This window comes from Limulus polyphemus, unplaced genomic scaffold (genome assembly GCF_000517525.1).
Source record: "Limulus polyphemus unplaced genomic scaffold, Limulus_polyphemus-2.1.2 Scaffold1999, whole genome shotgun sequence".
NCBI lineage: Eukaryota > Metazoa > Arthropoda > Merostomata > Xiphosura > Limulidae > Limulus > Limulus polyphemus.
This window is the reverse complement of record NW_013667609.1, coordinates 97411-117284: the sequence shown is the minus strand read 5'-3', so window position 1 is coordinate 117284 and position 19874 is coordinate 97411. Positions and strand designations below refer to the sequence as shown.

The 19874-nt window shown below is 32.8% G+C and overlaps 1 protein-coding gene across 1 annotated transcript; it reads left to right on the top strand.

The window, feature by feature from the left end:
* The first annotated feature begins 4568 nt into the window (after positions 1 to 4568).
* Positions 4569 to 10373, top strand: LOC106465609. Its single transcript, XM_013925842.2, has 2 exons — positions 4569 to 4784; positions 9165 to 10373. The coding sequence occupies exon 2, from the start codon at positions 9232 to 9234 to the stop codon at positions 9907 to 9909; it is 678 nt and encodes a 225-aa protein (XP_013781296.1). The 5' UTR covers positions 4569 to 4784; positions 9165 to 9231; the 3' UTR covers positions 9910 to 10373.
* The last annotated feature ends 9501 nt before the right edge of the window (positions 10374 to 19874 follow it).

Here is a 19874-nt window from a genome sequence, read left to right as displayed (position 1 = left end):
ATCCCTGGATAATCTTCTAAACTTCAATGAGATAATCTCTAACCCTTCTTTTATCAAAAGCGCAAGTTAAGAGCGTTCTTGGCCTACCCTTTTAAGATAATCCCAGCATTCCTGGAATCATCCTGTAGTAGCCCTCCTCTGAACCCTTTCCAGTAAGTTAACACCCTTCCTTAGATATGGAGACTCAAACTGTATAATGTATTCTGAGTGAATTATTTGTATGGAGAACTATCTACCTCTTTTGTCTTGCAATCAGTATGTCAATAAATATACTTTAAAATTATGTAAGCTTTGCCGCTACTAGTAACAGATCACTGCTTCGATGGCTTTAATGATTTATCCACTATTAGACCAAGATCATTTTCTTATGTCATGCTGTTAAGTGGGTTCCCATTAATATTAGACATATGATCCAAATTATAACCCAAATAAATTACCTTTGACATATTATAATTTAATTTAATTTGTAAAATATTTGTATAACTTGCCAGTTAATCCAAGTAATACTGTAGTACTTCAACATCCTTAGTACATCTGAAAATACTCAAGAGTTTGATGCCATCAGCATACTTTTCTTATTTAATAATTATGCCCCAATTAATGTCAATAATGTCAATAAGAAAAAGAAAACACCCAAACACTGATTCCCTGAAGCACTCCACTGGCGACGAGCGTTTGAACTTCATTAATGACAACCTTTTGCTTTCTCCCATCAAATTACAACAAAATTCACTTAATTAGTCCTTCCACACACACCCTATCAAAAACGTTTTGGAAATCTATGCCGTATCTATGGTCTGGATTACAAGTAACATCTTCTAAAAAAGGTAACAGATCAACAAGGTAAGATATCCCTTTGGTAAATCTATGTTTCCTTCTTTTTCTTTTTGGTGTCATCTTTCATTAAATGATTTTGTAAAGATTATTTTATCAGACTCTTTATAATTTTTCCCATTAAAAATATAAGACTAACTGGACTATAATTTCCGCCACCCCCCCCCCCCCAGTGGTACAGCGGTATGTCTGCGGACTTACAACGCTAGAATCCAGGTTTCGATACCCGTGGTGGGCAGAGCACAGATAGCTTTGTGTAGTTTTGTGCTTAATTCCAAACAAACCTATAATTTCCAGGGTAACTTTTAAAACATTTAAAATAGCAGTAACATTATCAACTCTCCAATCCTTAGGAATGAGCCCGCTGTCTATTGAGGAACTAAAAATAAAATTGAGAGGTTCAAATATCTGACCTTTTAGCTCATTTCAAACCCTGGGAAAATTTTCCTTGGCCCTGTTGCTTTATCATTAATATCTCAATTCTTCTACTGAGAACAACGATTAATATGACCAGTGATGTAGAACTAAATTTAGAAATAAAGGATCATCACGGCTTCCCTGGCTACTGTGTTTATAACTTAATTGGAAATTAAGACAATCATTGCTTTGGACATATTATTGTAAAACAAGATAAGATTTCTTTCAGCTAATGATAAAAACTTAATTTTATATAAAATGTTCCATATTACAGAGACGTTTACCATCCCATCGATCGACGTTTGAATGTATAAGAAAGTAACACAGAAAATAATCTACATTTAAAGTATGGAAGTGGCGCTTTCTCTGCACATGAAGTGAGAGGTCGGCGCACCTTCGCGACCTCGCAGGACTATACCAGTGTAATAACTACAAGATTAAAGTCAATTCCAATATTTCCTAAAGAATGTGCAGGTCAGGAATACTGCTAGTGAAGAAAAACACTTAAAAGTTCAGCCATCTCATAGTCTTCAACGAAAATCTTGCCATTAGCATTCTTTAAGGACCCAATGCATACTTTATCGTAATGTCTACATTTTAGATACTTTTAAGATCTCTGCAGTCAATTTTAACATTATCAGTCACCTGTTTCTGATACATCTTTTTAAATTTCATAATTTCTTTTTAACCAAATCCCCAACTTTCCTACATTTTTCTAAATCTTCCAACCTATCTGTCAGTTTAAATTAATTTAAATTTCTTAAACTTATTGCATTTATCCCTGATATTCTCCTTTATGTCTTTAATAAGCCAATTATGTTTAATCTTCCCTGTTATGCATTTTCTCATTTTAAGAACGTGCCAGTATTGAACTAAAAGCACCTAATTTCTTTAATTTTTCAAATGTGTCCCACATCACCTTTTAATTCATTACCCCAATTAACTAATGATAGATTTTGTCTCATGGTCTTGAAATTGGCTCCTTGAAAATTAGAAACTAAAATTACATTTAATTTTATATAAACTTGTAGCAAGACATAAAACCTAATTATGCAATGATCACATTTCCCCAAATGTTTTTGCATTTCAACTTTGGCATCCATATCCTCAGTAATGGTCAGCAATAAATCTACAATGGCATCCCCTTCTCCGGCTGGCTCTCTGGTTGTTTGGTATAGAAAATCATTCTGTTTCACTTCAATAAATTTCCCTCCCTCATTATTTGTCTCCATAGAACTCCAATAAGTGTCTGAAATTAGTCACCCATAATTATTGCATCAGTATTCTTATTAGTAATAATCTCATTATACAACTTTTCATTGACATCATCTGTCTGATCAGGTGGCCTATGGCAATTGCCAACATTCTACTATTGAAACTTTTTAGATTCCACTTCTTGACTACAATTTTTATCTCTTCAATTCCAACAGGCTGCAGTTCATTCTACCCCTTTTTTATGAAGGCTGTCACTATCAAATATCTTAGAACCCAGAATTTCAAAATAATTCATATTACCAATGTTCTCCAAATCTAACCAATTTCCATTATATCAATGTCTTATTGTTAAAACTAGAATACTGAACTCATCCATCTTGTTCCTAAAGGTCTTAATATTAGAAAAATAACAACTAAATTAATTTTTAAATATACTATAATTATTTTTAAATCTGACAGACTTATCTTTAAGACTATTACTTAACTTGTTATGGTCGAAATCTCCAATTTTCATCCTCCACGTTATTTATTCTCAATTTCCCATGCTCTTTCACTACTATTCAAATTTAGTTGAAACTATATTTGATATGCTCTGAATACTTTGTGCTGTGTGTTTTTATTTCAGAATAGCTAGAACTAAGTGCAATAATTTTCTAGCATGCATCTTTACCTCAAGATAACTAGAACTAAGCGGTCTGAATGCATTTCTGGATTGTGTTTTTATCTCAGAATAGCTAGAACTAAATGCTAGGAATTCATTTCTACTATATGTTACATCTCAGGATGACTAGAATTAAGCGCTTTGAATACCTGTCTAGTATGCGTTTTTATCTTAAAATAACTAGATCTAAGCTGGCATATCTAGAAGTAAGCGCCCTAATTGCCGTTCTACTGTATAGTTTACCTCAGAATAGATAGAGCTAAGTGCTTTGAATGCCTTTTTACCATATGTTTTGTCTCAGAACAGCTAAAACTAAATGCTCTGAATACATTTCTACCCAGTGCTTTGTCTCAGAATAACTAGAAGTAAGCTTTCTGAGTGCCTTTCTACAATACGTTTTATCTCAGAATATATAATTAAGTGCTCCTAATGCCTTTCTGCTATACCTTGAGTCTTTCTCAGAATAGTCAGAGCTAAGTGATCTGGATACCTTTCTGTCCGTTATTTTATCTTTGAATAATTAGTGCTAAACGATCTGAATGCCTATATACCCTTTGTTTTGTCTCAGAAAAGCTAAAGCTAAGTGCTCTGAATACCTTTCTACCCTACAATGTATCATAACAGCTAAAAGTAAGCTTCCTGATTGCCTTCCTACCATACATTTTATCTCAGAATATGTAGTTAAGTGCTCTGAATGCTCTTCTACCATATATTTTGTCTCAGAACAGCTAGAGCTATACAATCAGAATACTATTCTACCCTATGTTTTGTCTCAGAATAGTTAAAGCTAAATGCACTGAATACCATTTTTCTTTATGTTTTGTGACATTACAGCTTCCATCAAGGTCCATTCAGAAATGTTCCCACTGAGTCAGCTGTAAGTTCGATTCTCTAAGGTGAACATAGCACACACACAAATCATTGTGTACTTTTCACTAAAACAACAAGGAAAGCTGTCAGATTTATACTTGCTTATAAGGAAAAGGGCGAACTAAATGTCCGACAGTTGGGAAGTGATAAATATAAATAATGTCAGGCGTAGTGTTCAATAAACAATACACTTCATTAACAGTAATGCATCACTATCTAGGCATGTGTTTTATATATAAAGATTGTGTAAATTATTTCGGATATTTCAACTTAGTGATTCATAAGCGATGAAAGAGCTTGAGTGTGTGGGGACATGTCCGGTGTTATTTTCTCATGCTTGATCAGACCAAACAGCACTACGTCTCTTATCGCCCTTCCCCACCCCTCTTGACACAAATCTGATTACATGCAATCATCAGAGCAATTGTATCAACCCAACCAAGCGCTAGTTATGAGGTCCTCCCAACTTGCTATAGTCACTAACAGGTGGTGATGACATCATTTATATGACGTCACTCTTACGGGTGGACTTGGCTTCCTGTGAACAGTTTCCTGAACTAGACTGGGCGGAGGCTGACGGTCTGGAACACGCACAGTCAACGCAAGATTGAACTAAACCCAGTGTGCATTCAGAACCCACAAAAAGGTGCAGGATAGCATTATTTGTGCTCGGAGGGTAACATTACTTAGAAGATTGTGCTGAAAAGTTGTAAAACCAGTAAAACGTATTTCTGAAGACCCGAAGTAGAACATTTTCAGTATAGAAACAAAAGAAACCCAAAATCGGGTATGTAAGCTATCTAAAGCTTTGTTCATACTTTTAATGGAGGTTAACTTTTCAGATTAGATAGGGCTTAGATAAATAAATCGACGCAGTAGATACAAATTGATAGAAATATGCAACTATCAAGTTAGCATAGAATCTTTCTGCCAGATTCTTTCTGAATAAGTATATATATATCTATATAGTTACTACCGTAGCTAGATAAAGTTAGGCTTAGGTTATTTATAAACAAGTAGTCAAATTATTAATATGGGGTTAAATTCTAACATGAAACTACTGTGTAACATAATCGATAATAACTCTGTTCCAATCTCATTAAAAATGTTTTCGAATCTCTGAACTTTTCTTTTAATTCATTATTACTTCACTCACAATTTCGAGATCGCTTTTAACTTAAAACCAATCTACTCTTCTGCTGTCTGCGTATAAGTTTGTTTTATCGAAAGTTCACACATAAAAACACCGAATTAAACTTCATAGACAACTAGAGGTAAAGAATTTAAAGATAATGGCATTCTCGGCCTTGAAATTAAGTCGGTTTTCCCCCATTTTCTGAAATCGGAGCGAAGCGCAAAAGCAACCTTCTGGGCCGCCCAGACAGTCCGAACTGGCCTTGAGAGTATGAAACAAGAGAATAACCTAAGTTGTGGTTCCTAAATGCGTTGTCGGTTTCGTTTAATCAAAGTTAATTTCTTATTGCATTGGTACAAATGAACAGAATGGTTTGCAACGAAATGTGTCCCCCTGTAGGTCAGCGATAAGTCTCCGGACCTACAACGCTAAAAACCGCGGTTCGATTCCCCACATTATACTAAAAACCAGCAATAACCAAATTTCATATTTTTCTCAGTTCGGTTTCAATATTAGTAGAGTTTTACATCAAACACTTATATTAAAAAATAACTGTGTAATTATCCATCGAACATAGAGATAGATCCATAAGATAAACATTGGCTTTATATAAGTTATTAATTTATCTCGATTCAAAATTGTTTGATATTCTTTCATTTCCCCTCAACTGTGTTACTTATAGGTAAAATTAGGAGATTATAGAAAAAAAGTACTTTATCAAGACTAGTATAAAATTACATTGAAATTATATAATTGTTGCTATTATAGATCACTATTATGGCTGCGATCAGTGTTTTTAATGATTAATTAATGTTAATTTGCAATTTAATCATTTCTGAAGTTTATTTTAAAGAAAGTCGTTGGTTCAATCTCTTTATTCCTGTAAACAGTGATAAATTCGTGAATGTTTAGAGTGTTAACTTCTAAAATACTCGTACACAGCCATTGTATTTCAAGAGCATGTATAAAAACCTTTATCTGGCACAAGAGTGACATATAGTTAGACACCAAGGATAATATGTGTACGTGTATGAATATGTATTCTTAATTTCATAGAATACTAACTGGAGTTTCTAACTTTTCATGCTTATAATGAATGCACAAATGACTTCTTTCTCCAAATAAAAATGTATTTAATGCTTAATATTTCGCCTTACGGTTTTATTTACAAAACAAGAACAATTGTTTATGTATGTTGTAGATAGCTCTTGCAGAAGTTGTATATAAACAAAATATTGAGCATTAACAAGTTTTTATCTGAAGAAAAAGCCTTTTGTGTATTCACTATATTGAATATCGTTCGATCATCTTACTATTTACAAAATGAAAGTAACTAACTATAAACGGTCGTATATTATTACTTGAAGATTTTGACATAGCAAAAGAACAACGTTGATTAGTTTTCGATTTTATTGTCTGTATGATATGTTTTAGTTTTGTAAGTCCTCTCTACTAGAGAAGAAACCATTATGGGTCAGATAGTTTCTTCATCTTAGCTTATACACCTGTTAGAAAACACACATTTCACACGAGGGATTTATTGTTTATTTTTGAAAAACAGAGCGATATGTCCGGGGTGAAACTAAATACATATTTGTGTTTTACTTAGTCTATTATGGTTGTATCAGAACAGTAAGCTTTATTTGAGTATATGTTGCCAGGCGACAGTTTTACCCGCAAGATCTCCAGGTTTAAGACCACAACACATTCCTTCCTTTTGTGGGGACGTCATTTGTATTTACAGCACGTAAATCTACCCCATGTCAAAGCATGCTTGTTGCCCCTACCTGTCTCAGATGCCCGTCTTCTCGCATTTACGAGGTGCCGCCTTTATAGGGCGGTCACAGGGTTAGTCAGAAGTCTGATCTTAAAGAGGCAAATGTTCTTGTTACTTAGGTTAGCAACTTGTTCATCGAGGTCTACATGTACTGGTTTGCTAGAGAAAACCGGTTATCACACTGTAAGGGGACTATCTTTCTCAGATAAATCCACTCGCATAAACAGCATAAGTATGGTTAATCGTGACGTCTCTTGAAATATCAAAGAAAAATACCGGAATTACGATATCGCCAAAAGTTGACAGCAAATTATAAATGCGCCCTCTTCATCATTGTGTTTGTAAGAACGGCTAACATGCCTAATACGGTGATTTTCTCAAATAAATAATAATGTTCACTTATCGTTTCTGATATGAAAGTCTCAATCATATATAGTAACAAGAACTTCTTTTTTTAAATATAGAGAAGTTTAGTGCCCCCAGTGGCTCAGTAGTAAGTCTGAAGGCTTATAACGCTAAAACCGTGTTTCGATGCCATTAGTGGGCACAGCACAAATAACCCATTGTGTAGTTTTGCGCTTAACAACAAAAAGTTTAATGATTTCTATACTCGTTTGTGATGCTTATAACTTGAATATTCGTAGAAAATAATTCAAACTAGTTTTTGTATTGAACCATTAAAAACTTATTATAAACGTACGTTTTGAAACGTTTATTACGTCTACTACAAGTAGATTAAACAACAGCTCTTTGCAAGTTCTTCCCAGTCTTTAGTTTTCACCAGATGTAACTAAAATGCCCAAAAACTACCAAGTATAATTGAATGGTGTTATAAAAAGAAAGAGTGGAACGTTATATACTTAGCTACAATTGTATTTTATTCTAACTAATTAAAAGTGTTGAGAATCAATATTTTTTAGTTCATTGTAATTATTTATTTTGAAAATTCAAACATCTGTACGAACTTGGATATTTCTTGTATCCTCACGTAATAAATATCTTGATAACAAGCTCGAAATTTTCGGTTACAGGTGTTTTCATTTATATAGAACCTACCTGGTCATATTCCACAACTAATACTAGTGAGATGCTATTGATACCGTAGAAAGTTAATAAATATAACTGATATTTTTTCGTTTCTCTTATTATTGATATATAGTAACGTGTGCTAAACATCCTGTAAAAACTTCACAAGTTTTGAAATTGCACTTTGTTGTCCTATGTAATTTAACATATTTATTGTTTATAATTACGCTGAAACTGATTCACACTTCCTTTTCAAATTCGAATGAATAACAAATTTGTGCAAATGTATTGCTTATTTGTTTGCTTAGAATTTTCGCGCAAAGCTATACAAGGGCTATTTTAACATAGCCGTCCTTAATTTTGAACTCATAGACTAGAGAAAAGGCAACTAGTCAACAGCATTCACCGCCAACTGTTGGGATTTGACTGTCACTCTTATAGTGCCTCAAAATGCATAATGCCTTTTTGCTGTAACGAGATACGAACCATAGTCTCTCAGATCCATAATCCAGGCACGCTAATTACTAGGTCATGCACGGTCAAGGTTGGACAAACAAAACAAATTGGAAATGTCAAAACCCGTGTGGATATCAGCTTGTCTCTATTCAAACTTAACCCTTTTTTTAACAGGGTGCTAAGACAGTTCAGATTCTATAACTATACTGTGTTTACTTGGTTAGCTATTAACAAATAAAAAACTCTTTGAGGCAGTGCCTGGAATTTGATCCTCTTTTTTTTTTTAGTAAAGGCTGGTGTGCTCTAAAGTTGGAGACCTTTATTTTGCTCGATAAAATTTGACAAACCTTCCTGTTTTAAAATAATGGATTATTTATCCCTGTATTTACTAGTGAGCTGCTTTATTTAGTAAAAAAGTTTCTTTAGTGTAGTTAGTGGGTTATTTTGGCTTAAACTACAGTAATGTCATAATTTATTTACATTTTTGTATTTCAGGAGTGAATTGCTTTGGTTTACTCACCAACGGTTGAGCCCTCCAACGCTTATTCTATAGTGGTTTGTTCTAAGCAATTTCATACAGTGATTTACTTTGGCTTGTCTTTGTATTGAAGCATTACATGTTTGTTAAATGTATTTTGACAATGCCATAATTATCTATAAATATAACTTATAATATTTGTGAAAAAGATATATATATATATATATACATAATTTGTGATTTATCTTGCCCTCTTAGTCATTTCTACTTTCTTAAATACTCTTTTTATCTTCAGCATTAACAGGACTGGAAGAATCAAGTACTTAAACGGACTTCAGTTTTCGTAAATCAGCGTGGATAAAATGAAGAATCCCCGGCTACCCGGGGCAGATAAGTTCAAATTTTCTGCAGAATGTAATTACCCCTTATCTGCTGACAGCTCTGAAACAGATGGGAGCGCTTCGCCTTCTTTGTTCGTCAGGGGTCGTCCTGGTCGTAGTAGTTGTCCTCCTTTATCAACCATGTCTTCTCAGGGATTTAGTCGCAGTGACATCAGGAGAAAACCTGTACTTCCAATCACCAGCAAAAAAACATCCCGTGTGTTAAACAACACAAATATGGAGCTTAATGTAGACACGGTAGACACAAGAACTGAAGATGGCTCGTCTGATATTGACCATGATCTAACAAAAACTTCTAGGCCTCCATCACAGTTTCCAATTCCGTTAAATCCAATGGAACCAACAGATGTGTTAAGCGAAGGGAGGAAAATTTCACTTCCCATGTTCGGAAGTTTACGTTCAAGTACAAGAAATGATAAATCACCAACCTTCATTGATAGAAATATCCATTCCAAGAGCGTTTCGAAAAGTCCTGATTCTAATTCTTCTCGCATGATGTCACACTTAGCCTCACAAAGACAGAATGATAAATCATTTAATTGGATGAACTACAGGTCATCCACAAGTTCATCCAGATTGTCGATGTCATCTCAGAGTTCATGTGCAAGCGAGGACGACATATGGGTGCTTAGGAAATAGAAATCCATACAAATTAGTAATACCTTAAAGGGGAATCTCAAATATTTGTGATGGAAAAACATTGTATCATTCTGTTTGGTCTGTTAGTCACATCAGCGGGCTGATGGAGAAAAGGTATATGTATGGAAGTTGTACTGGCTATATTTGGTGCTACATTGTACATTCCAGTGACCCTGTTTTAAAGTAAAGAAAATTCCTTTCATTAAGTTGAGAGGATACAGATACAAAAGAAATTTATTTTTACTCTTTATATATGTGTGTATATTTCCCAGTTCACTTAACATGTCTTACGTGGGATAACAAAAATGATTTACGTTTATGTCCAGTTCACCTTCTTAAGATTTTTGGAATGAAATTATTAAAAATTTCGCAGAAACTTTTACTGAAATAAAGCCTCAAACGTTAGTACTCTAGTAAATTGACCAGAAAAACAGCTATTGTGAATAAAGCTCTGTTGTCTTTAATTTGACGATTTTGTTTTTTATTGCTTCTGAAAGTAAAATTAAACCTATTATATTTTTGTAAATTATTATATTTTCGTGATAAAATGAACTGAAAATTACTTTTTTAAGTTGGTTTGTGTAATTTCTAAATCTATCTATATATATATAAGCGAAATGCGTGATGTTTCTTAGCATCCAAGGGGTACGCTTTTCTTTATTAATATTTTTTATTACTCGTGATTATGACAGTCTTGTAAAAATTTATACAATTTTTAGCGCGTCGTACATTTGTTTTCTTTAGCCTTGATGATTTTATCAAAAAAATAAATAAATGTATTAAAACAGAATGATTTTTTTTCATAATTATTTAATTAAACGTATTCTCATAGAAAATTTCTCTTGGGTTTATCTTTGTTTGTTTGAAGTTAAGCACAAAGCGTTGTAAGCCCGTAGACATGCCGCTGTGCCACTAGGGGGTGTCCTCTTGGGAAAGATGCAATAACAAATAAAATTCATTATGACTTTATCAGTTGAGATCTGTTTGATTAATACTTGTTTAATTGGTAACTGATATTTCAATACCGCATTTCTTTTATGAGATAATACTTTGAAATATCTACTTTTTATTAATTTCAATTATCATTCTTAATACCATTGTCATAACAATAATCATAACTATAGGAAACACTTTTGAGCTCAAAATAACAATAAGAAAGTAAATGTAATTAAATCGTTTAACTAGATAATCATATTATTCGTGGAATTATCATAGTGAATTTTTACAAAATTACAATGTAGGCGTAATTGGAGAAAGTTGTGCATTTAACAGTGTAATTAACAATATAAAAATGTTGTTTTTTCTTTCCAATTCTAATACATACTCCGTTGTATTTAACCAAATATTATTTATTTTGTTCTTACATATCGGGCGAAAAGAAGATAACTGAACAATAATTATTGTTGTGTGAAAGTTTAACATTTTTTTCCAATATATCACTTCCCTTGTAATTTATCTAAAATGTACATAGTTATAGAAATCTGCTATATTCTGGAAATATATTTATAATTTCATTTATCTATTCTTGAATACTTACTAAACATTCCAATATCTGTCTTTAATCTCAATCTATTTTTACCATGTTCATTAAAATTATGAAAATATATAGTTTGTTTTTACATCATCAAGACGTCCTTATGATCACTTTAGAAAGACTGTTGAACACCCTACACATTTACTTCACTTGATTTATTCTTTTAAATTTCTGTTAATAAAAACCCCATTGTATTTTGTAGAAGTTTCCACTGATCTTAAATGTAGCTATCTATTAAAGTGAAAGTCCAAACAAAAGGCAGAGGTATACACATAATTATTAGCTGGCTTCTGTCAATTTTGTTGTGTAATATTTTATGCATTTCTTGGATTAGGTGTTAGTTATGATTACTAACATATATTAACATCAACATTTTGACATTTCACTTCAGCAGAATGTTTTTACTCTTATCTTACCACATCACAAAGTTCAATTGTACTAGCACAGATAGCCCATTATGTAGCATTGCGCTTAACAACAAATAAACCAATCAACCGATTTAGTTAGGAGTCAGAGAGTATATAGGAGGAACGTTTGTCTTTATTCGAATACAAAAGTGACTAAGTTCAAGTTTGAAAATAATTTATTACATCAACAGTTCATGTTGTACCTTTATAAGAATATATGATATACAAACAAGACTCAAACCGACACGTTAATGTAACAAATTACTTTTAAATTTGAAATGCGTCGACTTTCTATACAAACAAAGACAAATGTCTAGAATAAGTCAGTTACTATCTTCTGAATTATCTTTTAAGATATTGCCAAGTTCAGTTCTTTTAACGATAACGAATTAATTTATTTCTTCAATGACGTTTGCTATAGGCTACGTACACATTGACGTAAATTGTAGAGATAAGTTTAGAAACACACTTTGAAACTACTCTAGGCCTAAGTCACTAATAACGTTTAACAGAAATTTAATCGATTGGTAACAAAATTAACTTATTCATCAAATTTACTCGATCAAAAACTACCCGATCTTTCACACATCGAATACTTCGTTGAATTTTCAACCACTTCTCAATATATAGTTCACTCACTGCTTACTCATGTTTATAAACAATGTACTCTCATCTAGATATTAATCGAAGCTACTAGTGTCTTGACGTTATCTCGAATTTTCTAGAATCTAAGAAGTTAGTTTTATGAAGTTACTTAATCTTACCATCATGTGTCCACTAGCTAACATCTAAATTGGAATATTAACAATACAGCTTACAACAATATCATCATCCATAACAATATAACTAATAAGAATATGATAATAATTATTAATTATAATTATGCTTTGCTGGCTTAGAAAGGGCGTTTGTGCGATAACAACACAAAATATATGTATTTAAGCTGGGTAACAATATTGAAGTGATTCAATCAAAATATATTATTCTTTTTTAAAATTGGACCTTCCAAAATGCATACCTCCCAGAGTGTGACCTATTACAGAAAAGAGTATCGTGAAGCTTAAAAACAATGTTCACAGGATTTTAAATAGTTTTAGAAATTATCATGTAAAATTTAATACTTCAAAAAACGAATGGTTAGCCATCAACGAGTTAAAAACGAACGATCAAGTAATTGTTAAAGTGAGCGACAAATGAAAAGGTTTTGTTGTAACGAATACATCCAGCTACATGGAAAAAAATTAAGGTACATATCGATGATACGTCTAGTTACGAAGCAATTAAGAAAGACCTTACAAAAGAACTGGAAAGTTATGCTAAAAACATTTTGGGGCAATTTAAAAGCAAAACTACTATACCCATGCGACTTCTTGATAACGTTAGGTCATCTCATTCAAAATCCCCTGAACTGTATGAATTATCCATAGATCATACACCCCTAAGACCCATAGTCCCCATATGCATCTCTCCTTTAGCGTCTGTATCATGTTAACTCGTCCTCTCCTCTACTAAATACCTTCACACCTTAATAGTACCGATGACTTTCTCAACAGGTTATGCAGAGATGATTTACAGATAAATTCGAACAATATCCTCTTTACTCTTGATGTCGTTTCTATGTATCCTTCCATTTCAATAGGAGAAAGTATAAGCTCGGTTATGAATCTTTTTAGATCGACCAGCTGTTATACTACCATTGATATTCTATAGAAGTCATTGAAAATTCTCTCAGATTTATTCTCAACAACTGTTACTTCAAATTGGATTCAGCTCTCTACAAACAAAAGAAAGGCATCGCTATAGGCAATAATATTGCTGTTGTTGTGGCCTCTATTTTCATGCATTTCTTTGAATCATAAGCTCTTACTCAGTGGAATTTTGAAACTAACCTTGAACCAACTAGATGGTACAGATATATTGATGACATTTTCGGTATATGGAACCATGGATTCCCTTCTCTTTTGGAATTGGTTGAATTCCTTAATAATCAACACTCCGACATAATGCTCATGCTTACTCATACCGATAATGTCCAGAAATATAGACCCTTTCTTGGTACCATGGTCTGTATCGTAAACAACAAACTTGTTATTTCCGTATATTCTAAACCGCATGCTAAACCTATTATTCTACATTATAAACCCACACCAGCTACCAAACGAGGTGTCATTATCGGTCAACTTAGTAGAACTGAGAAAATCTGCAACACCATGGACGGTAAGACGCAAAGCAGGATCAAACTTCAATGGCTACCAGTATAGTTACATTACTAAGACATTTTACAGTTTTGACTCACAAGATATTAACAAACGACATCAAACAAAGATGCTATCACATCAAGACACTGTTTCGTCAAGCGATTAGAAGATCTCGTTTGAATATCAAAATCATACAAAAACCTGGTAAAAACTGAAGGATATACTCATTCGTTCAGCCTTTAATAACGACAATACATGTAAATCCAAAATGTGTTTTGCAAAGACGAATGGCTTAGAGAAGTCATGCACACTTAAAAACACTGTCTATGAACTTACATGTACACAGTGTTTGGCCACATATATAAGTGAATCCAATCGTTCAATATACGATCGTTTCAAATAACATATTCGTGCCACTGGAAATCTTGACAACAAAGAAGCTACTGCTGAACGTTACTTAAAAAACACGGCACAATCAACATTTTAGAAACTTGTGACAATTTCCTCGACAGAAAATACAAGGAATCACTTTTGATTCAATCCAGACGCCATTCCATTAATAAGTACAATGCCTAACCCCTTGAACATTTTATTATCATTATTAATTCTATCATTATGATTTTATCTATTTTTATGATATTATTATCATTTTCTCTATCTTTATGATCAACGACTCAAAACTGTTCGACTATATCACGTACACTTTTCCGTTATATTGTTGTAGTTATATTTCGTTTTCGGTTACTGTTTGGTAACCTGTGATGTTCATAGACCCTTGATAAAGGCGTAAGCCGAAATGTCGGGTACAACTAATTAAACACTTTTCTAAAGTTGTTTGTCATCTTCATTAAATATTGATTCAGTCAAAATTTAAAATGCAACAGAACCTAACATACCGACATCACAAACTGAAGTCCAGACACCATGACATTTATAAGAAACTACATGTAACACATACCTTTAACAAAAATAAATTTAAAAAATAATAATACGTGTTAAAAATAAGTATAAATTCCACATTTTTACAGGTTGAAACTGTATAGAAAAGTAAAGTATGACTCGTTTTCACGAACTACGAAACATTGACCTTTCAGACAAAAGTAAACTATAACTCTTTTGCTTTTACCAGTTATACATTGAACTTCAAAACAAACCCAACATGAAAAAACAGTACGAGCAAAAACATCTTTAATACGGACGTTTCGGAATTTCTTTAAATTCCATCATCAGCGTTAATATCTCAAAAAATGTTAGTTCATAATACTTGAACTACAAAAAGCAACATTAAAATTGAGCGAGTTATTGTTTTCGTTCTTTCTAAACTTCCGATTGAGTTTTTTGACCACCTGAATATCTTAATTTTTGCTTTAAAGTTATCACTGAAATTCAGCATAAGAAGACTTATTTTGAAATATAAAAAATCGTTAATTAGATAGCTTCAAATCTGGTATTGTTAAAAATATGAATGGTAAGTAAACCTTTCTTTGATATTTCAATGAATTTTCATGTTCATTTAAGAATAGAAATATCGCGCAAAATCAAAAACTGGAAAATACTGTACAGTAATCTTTCTTTTAATCTATTAATCTACCTCAATATTGTTTTTGTTCAAACCTTTCTAAGTGTTTACGCATACCATAAAATTACGTTTATTAGAGGGGGGAAGAGTCTAAAAGAAGGATGCTTATTATGTCCTTTCTCTCTCTCTCGCTCTCTTTTTAAAATTTATATTGTTGTTCAAAGTTTCTTTTGTAATATTGTATAACTACAGTTCGAGTGAAAACGATGATTCGCTGCATGAGCTAGGTTTCTTTCCGATGTAACTTATTTGTATTATCAAAGACAGAAGTAAATAGAAAAAAAAAAGGTATATCGCCGACAGTGAAATTAAGCAGGAACTGGTATCTAAAATAACAACAGTTCCTGATTTATGGCCGCAAGTAAGAATCGTGTTCGATGAAGTGTTTTCGAGGTAGTTTACACAAGTTTAGTCAAGAGATCGAGTTACAAACTGAATCTCCTAAGATGACAAGGCTCAAGTATAAACAGTGTTTACAAGTTCGTTTACTTTAAGTTTGGAATTTTAAAAAACATATAAAAAAATGTAAACTAACGACAATAAACAGTGATTAGCAGTGTATATATTCTTAGTTTGGAATGGTACTACTATAATTAATATATAAACCTAGACATAAGAGACTTATAATTGGTGAAAATTACCTATCCTTCAGGAGTGACTCCTTTAGGAAGCGCGACACACGCCTTATACAACCACTTTCTCTTCTTACTAATTACTACGACTTTCCCAAAGTTATATAATTTACAAGGTATTTGTATTTATGGCAAAGCTCTTTAGGATATCTGCCACCATCCCTAATTTTGAACTATTAACCATAGAGAAGGAAGCCGGTCAATAGCATCTACATTAAGGGACTGACTATCATTCTTATAACAGACCTACACCCCAAAATGAGAGAAACAGTTTACAGTATCACACGAATTCTAACCTGCCTCACATAATAATATTTTGTAATATGAAACAACATAATCTTAGATCAATTCGGACCAGACAAAAAGTTCACGCGAATGAGAAAAGTTACATGGCTTAAATGCTTTCATTCAGATTTATTGAAAAGTTGTACCCTAATTTATTAAGGATTGCTTAAACAAAAGGAATATAAATAATGAATCCTTGAAAAGTTGATGTTTCATACTATTTACAACAAATTGAATTGACATGTAATAGATGTTTAATGATCTACACTTTCAAAATATGAAAACTGTACTTTCTAATAGGGCTAGCACCCGAAGAAGGCTCATGGCCGTAAATATGAGTATTGTTTTTAAAATAAATAAACAAATGAAAGTATTTTTTATATTATTGAGTGTAAATCATTAAACTTCTATTACATGGCTAACTGAACACTCAGAAAGGCATTATATAAGTTAAACTAATATGTTTTGATAGTTAATAAAGTTTGCGCGATTCTTAAAATTAAACAGGTGTTTTGACGAGGCAACTTTTTAGTATTTTTATTAATAAAGTGAAACATTTTTTAAATTATTTTTAATAGCTGTGTCTTAAAGACAATAATATTATTATGTTTAATTAATCTTTTTTAATAGCAATATGTTTTCGAAATCATTAATAGACTAGTTCGTTTTATTAACGATAAATTTTTACAATTATCAAACTTCAAGAAGTAGGTTTCAATAAGTTATTTCACATTCTAAGTAAAAATTTTATAATTTAAATTGATAACTTTTACCGTTATAAACTGGAATCATTTAATAACATAGCTTTCACCATCATTAATTGAATTAACATAGTTTAATGAAAATATCATCTTAGAATTTTTGTTAAGCTAGTACGTATAACCCTCACATCACCAAGATATTAGGTACATATATATATGTCCAACATGGCCTGTGTGTCTTTATTTGAAAATATATTTGGAAAAAAAAAATTGGAAAATAACCTAATGACTATTTCTCATTAATTATAAAAATTTAACTGATATTTTTAACCAAGGTAACATTTAACAAACGAAACAGCTCTTTTTAACAGTCAACGTAGTTAGCTTAAATTATCAGGGCATGGAAACGCGATTGTAAGTGCATTTATATTTACAACATAGCTGCTAAGTCTATCTGCCGTTATAACTAATTTTGAACTACTGACCAGAAAGCCAGTCAGTAGCACCCTACCACACAAGCTAAGAGACTGACTTTCACTTTTATAACGCACCCAAAGCTTAAAATGGAGGAAAGACGCTGTGCTAGTGCACGAATTCGAACCCGGTTCGCCGAAATCCAGGCCCTACCACAAGGCCAACAGGTAACCGAGTTCAAATGAATCATGTCAACATTGTTTCCTAGTTCAAATGTATAATTTTCTGTATTGTTATGCACAGCATGTACACACACAGCGTTTGTAAACATCAGCTTTTATTGTATCAGTTGAACTTATTTATTTATTGAATTTTCGCTCTATCTGTATTAGCCGTCCCTAATTTTGAAATGATAGATTAGAGGGAAGTCAACACAACCTACCGCCAATTATTCACCTACTCTTTTACTAACGAATGGTGGAATTTACCATCACATAATAACGACCCCACGGCTGAAAGGGCAAATATAATCGGCTACGGGTTTGGATCCCGCGGCCCGCAGATTGCGAGTCGAGTGCACTAACCACCAAACCCTTTGATATAATTTTATAATGTATTAGAATCGGAAAAACATCATCTCACTGAAGTGAAACACCGAAATGTTGATGATAAAACTAATATTTTAACGTTTTAACGTTTAGTTTAGTGGATGGGACGGCCTAAATGGGCCAACGGGTCCCTCGTTGTCCTTAAACTATACATATGTGTATACATAAATGTATGTTCATAGATATGTTGTTTCTGGACTTAGTTACTATTCAAGTTTGATTTTAAAAAAGTTTAATGCTCTTCCGTTAGCATTGGAAAAACATTATACTTAAAATACGTGCTAATAATGCAAATGCAACATTATAGTATTTTAAATATGGAAAACAGTTTTATCCTCAAATTTTTAGAATGTGACGTTGTCATTAATTTGATTATTTTATTTCAATAATTTGACAACGTGCTTGGTAATTCTTTTACGAAATACAGCATTACTCACGTTTTTCAAGTGTGACGTTAAGGCTAATGGCTTACAGGTTGTGTTGTTCAGAATCAATATTATATCAAAATATACTTCAAACTGGGCGTAACTTGTGAATTCACAATGTTTTTTTGGTTCTTAGCATTTTTGTTTTAATTTTATGCGCTTACCAGGATGTTGGGATCTTGGGCAGTAGGAAGAAAGTCATGTTATTTAATTTTTGATTTCAAACATCGAATTTTTTAGGCCACATAGCCATGGTTATATCTTGGATGTGTACATTTATAGATGATGTAAGAATGTTGCGTTTAAAGAACACTGTCTTCAAAGTAATTTAAAGTAACAAATCTTAGCTTTTACAGTTGAGTAGTTGTTGCAAAATGTAATTCATGCATCTTATATATGTCATCATCACATATGACATGTGTTCATTACATTCAGTTGCATTGGGGTTAACAAACTTCACAACCATCTGTATTACCCATTCTGCTAAACCATCAGACTGGCGGTGATAAGATGAAGTACAAGACTTCACACCAAACCCTTTATACAACTCAGGAAACAGTTGGTTGTTGAAGTTAGCTCCTTCGTCCGTATTGTTTATTTAAGTGTTTCAAATCATGCTATCCAGTTTTTGGCTAACACATCCATAACAGTTTATGCTAGCATATAAACCAATGGACAAGCTTCAGTCCACTTTGTGAAATAATTGATGATGACTGAACCAACAATATCCAGAGCTATCCTCTATATCTCTATTGTAGTTTATCCTGTCTCTGCCAGTTTTCCTAGGGGTGGCACATACTGTAAAGCATATTTATACCATTACTAAATATCTCGCAGCTAGTAGAACCATTGTTTAATGTTAGTGCAAGTGTCGGTTGCACCTTGATGCCCTCAGTTTTTGTGTTGTGCAAAGTCCAGAGTATATTTCCTACAGAGCTCTAGAGATCACTAACAGCAGCACTTTTGGAGCACCACACCTAATGGGCTGATAACAATGGTACAGCACGTGTAACTCTTTCCACATGCTTCTCCACTTGTGTTGGTTGGATCTGATTATGTTGTACACTAGATCAGAATCCTTCAGCTGCTGATCCTGGAGATTCTGAAGCATGAACTTTAACATCCATTCTTCAGTGGAGTCGTCTACTTCATGGTCAGCTTTCACTATAGTTGAAATGTTCA

Bases quoted from the DNA above. Each gene is read 5' to 3' on its own strand.
- LOC106465609 (XM_013925842.2), top strand. From the start codon at position 9,232: ATGAAGAATCCCCGGCTACCCGGGGCAGATAAGTTCAAATTTTCTGCA.